This window comes from Nomascus leucogenys, chromosome 15 (assembly GCF_006542625.1).
Source record: "Nomascus leucogenys isolate Asia chromosome 15, Asia_NLE_v1, whole genome shotgun sequence".
NCBI classification, from domain to species: domain Eukaryota; kingdom Metazoa; phylum Chordata; class Mammalia; order Primates; family Hylobatidae; genus Nomascus; species Nomascus leucogenys.
This window is the reverse complement of record NC_044395.1, coordinates 3,592,069-3,598,754: the sequence shown is the minus strand read 5'-3', so window position 1 is coordinate 3,598,754 and position 6,686 is coordinate 3,592,069. Positions and strand designations below refer to the sequence as shown.

At 44.0% G+C, this 6,686-nt stretch overlaps 1 protein-coding gene across 7 annotated transcripts in view; it reads left to right on the top strand.

Moving 5' to 3' along the window:
- The first annotated feature begins 3,731 nt into the window (after positions 1-3,731).
- The window catches only part of NTM (neurotrimin), a 969,816-nt gene continuing 966,861 nt past the window's right edge, over positions 3,732-6,686 (top strand). For all 7 annotated transcript variants that reach the window (XM_012495988.2, XM_012495986.2, XM_030829620.1 and 4 more), the window contains exon 1: positions 3,732-4,149. In XM_012495988.2, the coding sequence (XP_012351442.1) occupies positions 4,068-4,149 (82 nt within the window). In that variant the 5' untranslated portion in view covers positions 3,732-4,067. The remainder of the gene's footprint in view (positions 4,150-6,686) is intronic.

Here is a 6,686-nt window from a genome sequence, read left to right as displayed (position 1 = left end):
CCTGTATTGGTGATGCTGTGTTAAACCCAATAACAAAGGAGGGAAAAAGATGCCTTCTCTAGAAGGAGGTTAATGAGGTGCTTTTGTGAAACCTGGAGGCCATTGGGAAATTTTACTTCATGTGGCAAATTCAAGCATTGAAAGAGCTATAGCTCTCAAGATAGTTTAGCATTTAGCAGTGTTCAGAACCCAAATTAGACTTCTGGTTCGGCAATCCCTGAGGATATATTTTGCCTCAATGAATGCACAAAGCATAATGCTGAAACAGCTCTGTCCAGGAGTCTTAGTTCCCAAGCACAGATAGCTTCTACCAATGACACATGGTAGGCCACATCCATCTCAATTTGGTTAAAACAGTAAAATTAATGAAAATTAGTTGATGGTTAGGCTATGGTTGGGATGGGGGTGTAATTGCTATCCTGTTTCAGATGTGGAGTTGAAATGACTCAACCTAATCTTGCAGCCCCTAGGGGACAGAACTGGGCTTTGGACCCCAAGCAAAGCAGCCCTAAGTCTGTGCTCTCATTCAACAAGTCATGTCAGTGACACCCAGTGTCTGTGCCTGCCAGGTACCAGACATGGTTACGTCACCTGTGTGCAGAAAGTAACTGCCAAGGTTCATATTGTGCTAAGGTTCATTTAGAAAAATATTTTCAAGCTTTTATTGCTGTACAGAAGGGTAGGATGGGGGATCTCAGAAAAGTCAGTAGAACCTCAAATATACTTGGTGTATTTCTAACTCTAGTTTTTAATTCATGGTATTCTTGTCCAGCAATATCCTTCCCTCTGCCTCAGATCTAGGATCAGAGTCACTCTCAAGGTGTTCATGACTCCCATCATCTCCAAAGAACTTTACAAAACTATCATAGAAAACGGCCACCTATCATGTGCTGTCTGATGAAATTAATTATATGTACCAACAATTGGAAACTCAGTTAAGATTGAAAGCAGTATATGAGTCTTCCTGTAGTTTTGTATCAACATATGTATTGTTTTGTAATGTTTATTAATAATCTTGTATGCTATTGAAAATGACAAAAAGATTATACGCTAGGATGCTTAATATCTATTTGAGTCCCTCACAGTATTTAGCACAGGATATTATTTTTGAAGTTGATCTAAGATGAAAATGCTTAGGTTTAAGTCCTGATTCCACTCCTTAACTGTTGTGTGGCTGTAGACAAGCTTTTTCTGAGCCTCAATGCCGTCATCTATAAAATGGGGATGATAATATCACAACTTCATAAGTTGTGAGGATTTAATGAGAAAAATGCATGCAAAACACTGAGTATCATGTCTAGCACATTGCAAATAAATATCAATAAATGTCAACTCTGATGATTAATTTCTTATCATTTGTACACACACGGGAGCTTAATAAACATTGTAACTGTATAGATTTATTATAGTTCAGGGTGAGGACATTTACAAATGTTATTGTCCACCTCTCCTGATTGGCACTAAAGACTTACCAGTGGCCCATGATCTTTATCATCATTCTGGAGAGAAATGAAATGGTGGTGAAAGGAAGCCACCTTCCTTCTGCACTGCACTGTTATCACCTGCCGTCACGGTTGTTCCAAAGCATTTAATTACACATGTCACTGTGCTGAGCACCGCACAAAAAGACTCATCTACAGATAAAATTCTTGTCCATTGGGAGCTCACAATATCAAGGACATTTTGATAGACATGTGAATTAGAACTTGATGGCAAGAAGAAAAAAAAAGTACCAGTTAACATAAAACATCTTTAAAATGAGAAGGAGTATAATAAATTATTCCAGTTCTATAATTTTATAGACAAGAAGCCAAGGTTCACAGAGGTGAAAGGACCTGCCTCAGATCTCTTGGTTGTGCAGAACCGTGAGTAGGATCTTCAGGTCCCCAGATCTTGAGGTCCCAGGGCCCCTTCCTCTCAAGGTCACAAGATCCCACATTCCAGGCAGTATTGTTCTTATTCATACACAGCACAAGATAAATTTCTGGGAGGCCAAGGCTGGAAGGACTGCTTGAGGCAAGGAGTTTGAAACCAGCCTGAGCAACATAGTGAGACTTCATCTCTATAGAAAATTAAAAAAAAAAAAAATTAGCTAGGCATGGTGGGTAAGGCAGGAGGGTTACTTGAGCCCAGGAGTTCAAAGTTGCAGTGAGCTGTGATTGCGCCACTGCACTCCAACCTGGGTGACAGAGCAAGAGTCTGTCAAAAACAAAAACAAAAAAGAAAGAAAAAAGAAAAAAACCAAGGTAAATTGTACATGTTAGACATGTGCAAAATGGCAGTGATGTTTTCATTTCACCTGTGTACACTAAAATACAAACAGACGATGAGTACTTTTCTTCTATGCAGTCTGAAAATACATTAACATTTTTATGGGGTTACAAGGAAGTATAATAATTAGCGGTGGAGTTCTGGAAGAATATTTTTAAAATGTGTGTCAAGGCATAGTAGGGGTATGAATGTGTCAGAATTAGCTAAGGAAGGTTCTGTGAGAAGCTACATTTTCTTTTTCTTTTCTTTTCTTTCTTTTTTCTCGAGACAGGGGCTGGCTCTGTCACCCAGGCTGGATTGTAGTGGCGCAATCTCGGCTCACTGCGATCTCTGCCTCCCAGGCTCAAGCAGTTCTCCTGCCTCAGCCACCCAAGTGGCTGGAACCACAGGTGCGCACCACCATACCCAGATATTTTTAGGGATTTTTTTTTAGCAGAGATAGGGTTTCACCATGTTGCCCAGGCTGGTCTTGAATTCCTGAGCTCAGGCTACTGGCCTTCCCCGGCCTCCCAAAGTTGTGGGATTGCAGGCGTGAGCCACCATGCCCAGCCAGGAGCTACATTTGCTAGATTTTTTGTCCACATCTTCTAACTTGCTTCTCATAAAGGGGAAGCCAAAAATTAGAATAAACTTCCAGGCCCTAGAATTAGATCTCTTAAGAAATCATTTATATCCATTAGATTATTTCTGTTCGGTTTTTATTCTTTCCTATCACCGAGGAGGTTAATATCTTCAACTCTCTGAGGAACTACACAAAGTTTACACTCAGAAAGCCCCTCCGCATGTCTAACCTGAATCTTTCTCGCTGCAGTTTAAATCACAGATGCTTCTATTATTGCTTTGGTGGATGTGGATTGACCAAGTCATGGGGAATAAACTCCTGCTTTGTTTTCTTTTGAAGAAGGTTCTCCATCTTCGGACTATAGAGCTTCTTCTCAAATACTAGGTACTTTGTACCTTTTCATTGTATCATATACACATGGATGACTTTAGGAAATTTATTTTTAAAAAGTGAATGAAAAAGAGGAGTAACATAGATGTTCTGAAACAGAAGTGACAGGAGGAGAAAATAGAAAGTTATTTACTATTTTCAAAGCAACTAAGTAGAAAGGTTGATGAAAGAGAGAAAAAAAAGCTGTCACTGAATGATATTTCCATTGGAGGGTAAAATAGGTACCAACAAATGAAATTTGACTCATCTTTACAAGTTTCACTGAGCATGAAAATGTCCCTTTAAAATTTCCCATAAGCCATGGCTGGCTATGGGATTTTTCCAGTGCAAAGGGAATCTGAGTTCAGGAGGCCAGGGAATGCCAGGGGGAAAGGGATTTTCTGATACTCAGAAGACTCAGAGACTGTCAGTTTAAAAAATGAAAGTAATATAGAAGGGGCAAAGTGGCATTTATCATTCTATCTCTCCAGGCTCCTGTCTCTTTAATCAGCTAGCCTGATTTGCCCAGTAAATGATTCCTGAGAGTGTGTGTGTGTGTGTGTGTGTGCCCGCGCGCGTGTGTTGTAGCTCTGTCAATCCTTGGATTAGAACCAATGATTGCAGCTTGTAGGAGGGCTGTCCAGGGCCAGATTGTACAATGTGTCTCAGTGCCAGAGTATGAGTGGAGATAATTACGGAGAAGTCATACTCTCTCACACCCTCGGCTTTCTTGTTGTGTCCTTCAGCAAAACAGTGGATTTAAATCTCCTTGCACAAGCTTGAGAGCAACACAATCTATCAGGAAAGAAAGAAAGAAAAAAACCGAACCTGACAAAAAAGAAGAAAAAGAAGAAGAAAAAAAATCATGAAAACCATCCAGCCAAAAATGCACAGTTCTATCTCTTGGGCAATCTTCACGGGGCTGGCTGCTCTGTGTCTCTTCCAAGGTAAGAGCGTGCTATTGATTTGCCTTCGGTAGACCCAGGAATTGTACAGTGTGCTTTAATAAGATTTGCAGACTCCCCGAGTCGGCTGTGCTGCGCTGTTTGCAGGTGGAGGAGAGAGCGTTTAGACAGCATGGCTGGGACTTCATTCTCCCGACTAGGCTGTGAGAATATTGATTTGATTCTGGCTGCTACCGGAATGGGGGAATGTATGTGCATAAGTAAAACGTGTTTGGTGCTCCCGTTAGGTCTGTGGTTGTGTGCTAGGCTCCCTGGCTTCACGCACATTCTTGCACACATACACAACGGAGCACACATGTAAGCAGGGGGAAATGACAGATTCGGAGGGCAACAGCGTTGCTAATGTGTTGCTTATGCGACTGGGAAGAAATTACAAGAGGAAACTTTAAATATCGGCCAGCGAACTTGCCAAGCTTTTAAAAGGAGCAAAGGGGAAAATGCAGGCTAGAAAGAATCAGGTGCTTCCTGTGAGGTTCTGGTCAGCGATCCAGCTTCAAGGGATGAGTCAATTTGCAGCAGCGGGGGACAACTGTATTAGTTTTAAATGTGTTCGGGGTGTGTTTGTGGCTGGGGTCGGAGGTGTGGATAACAATCAGATAAAAGGGAGGGGAGCCGGGGCTCTGAAATTCTAAAAAGCTTTTCGAAGTTGAAGGGAGAGAGGCAATAAGAGTCGAATGCTAATTTTCTGTTTATTTATCGGCTGAGCCGGGAGCCCTGGGGGCTGCGGTTGAGTGCAAGCTTTGATGTTCCCAGTGCTGTGTTCTGTGCATTTGGAATCGGCCTCCACCTTCAGTCCATTTGCTGCACCGTGCCCCCCCACACCCCATCCCGGCTCTCACGTCCGTTCGTTCCAGCAACAGAATTATCCACTAATCTTCTTGCTCCCACCTGCCCTGTCCTTTAGGGTAACCAGTTTGCCTCTTTCCTATTAAACACAGCTAAAACTCGTAAGGATCGAGACAAGCTGAGAAACTTTCCCAGGGTGGCCCAGCAGGGCTGTGGGGGAGGAGCCCTCTCTCGGGAGGTGAGGCTCAGTCCTATGCAGTTGTATTCCCAGAGGAAAGTTCCCTCTGACCTAGTGAAAAACGATGGGGAGTCCCACCCCCTCGCCCTCTTCTCCCCCTGCAGTATGGAGTTCTCCTGATCTGAGCTGAGTCCTGAGCTGTAGTCCTGCTGACTCTTCTCCGAGGTTAGGATTTAGGGATTGCTGCTGTCCTCTTGACATAGGTTGCAGTGGCTGCAGTGTGGATCCACGTAAGGTGGGCAGAGAGACCAGGCTGGAAAGATCATATGTGTACACCCTTGACTGGGGCTCGATGAAGAAGGCAAGGGGTGGGGACAGGAGGGATCCGTGTCGGATGATAAGGAAGTCCAAGGTGGTGAATCTTGCAGGGATGCCCATGATGTCGTCTGCTGCACCCAACCCCAGGAGGCACGGGCCTCAGGGTCTCCCCGCTCTCCCCTAGGGGCTTTGGTGGGTGTTTGAGTGAAGGGAGTCAACTTGGAGGCATCCTTGATTGACTCCTCTTATATAATGTGGAGCAGTATCAGCGTGTGTGTGTGTGTGTGTGTGCGTGCGTGTGTGTGCACCCCTGCTTGTTCTGGGTGCGCAAGAATGAAGTGGGGAAGCTGAGTTCAGGATCGGGCAGTTTCGGAAAAGCAGTTTCTATGGGAGCTGACAGCAAACATGAAAACTAAGCAGGCAAGGGGTAGGGTGAGGGGTCAGAGGTAGGGAGAGGGAAGGTCCCAAGCCCTCAGTAATTTCTATCTGTCCTGAGATCCATGTCTCTTCTGTCTGTGACATCAAACTGGAGACAATGACCAAACTTCCACCATCAACAGCTCTGCTGGCTGCATGCCAGGAGCCCCAGGGCCATACTGAATTTACATATAAATTAGCATACGTGATTTTTTTTTCATCAGAATAAATGCAGGGAAGCATAATATTTGCTCATACTTTGAATCGTCTCTGAATAGATGAGTAGCAAAGTGGTGGTGCAAATTTAAGGTGCCATCAGATTCTGTGGTTGTTCCTAACTTGGGGTAGGGGTGGCGGCCACGGCACTATCTCAGACCTTACTTATCACATTCTACCAAATCCTGAATTTCTCACAAAGAATGATGGCCTTATTTGTGCTCCCCTCACCCGGTCAGCCCTGAATAGGCTTCAGTGTGTCGTAATAGAACAAGGCTGCCCAATTTTAAGGCAGAACGACCCCCAAAGACCCGCATATTGCATGCCAGTCGGATGTGGCAAAGGTGATGTCTGTTTTCTCTTTCAGAGGAAGGAAGCTGAAGTCTGCCAGCTATCTCTTATCAAACTTGCAGAATTACTGAGGCAGCCCAGGTCTTGCCTGCAATAATCCACCTCTATTGCACTGACCCAGTGGGACTAGTTAGAATGCAGTACACATTCCAAGGCGATTTTTTCTTCTCCTCTGTTTTTGTTTTAAGCTGGTTCTTCCTAGAGCTGCTACTTCCTGTGCCTCCTGCCTCTTGAAAAGGTGTCTGGTGCTAGT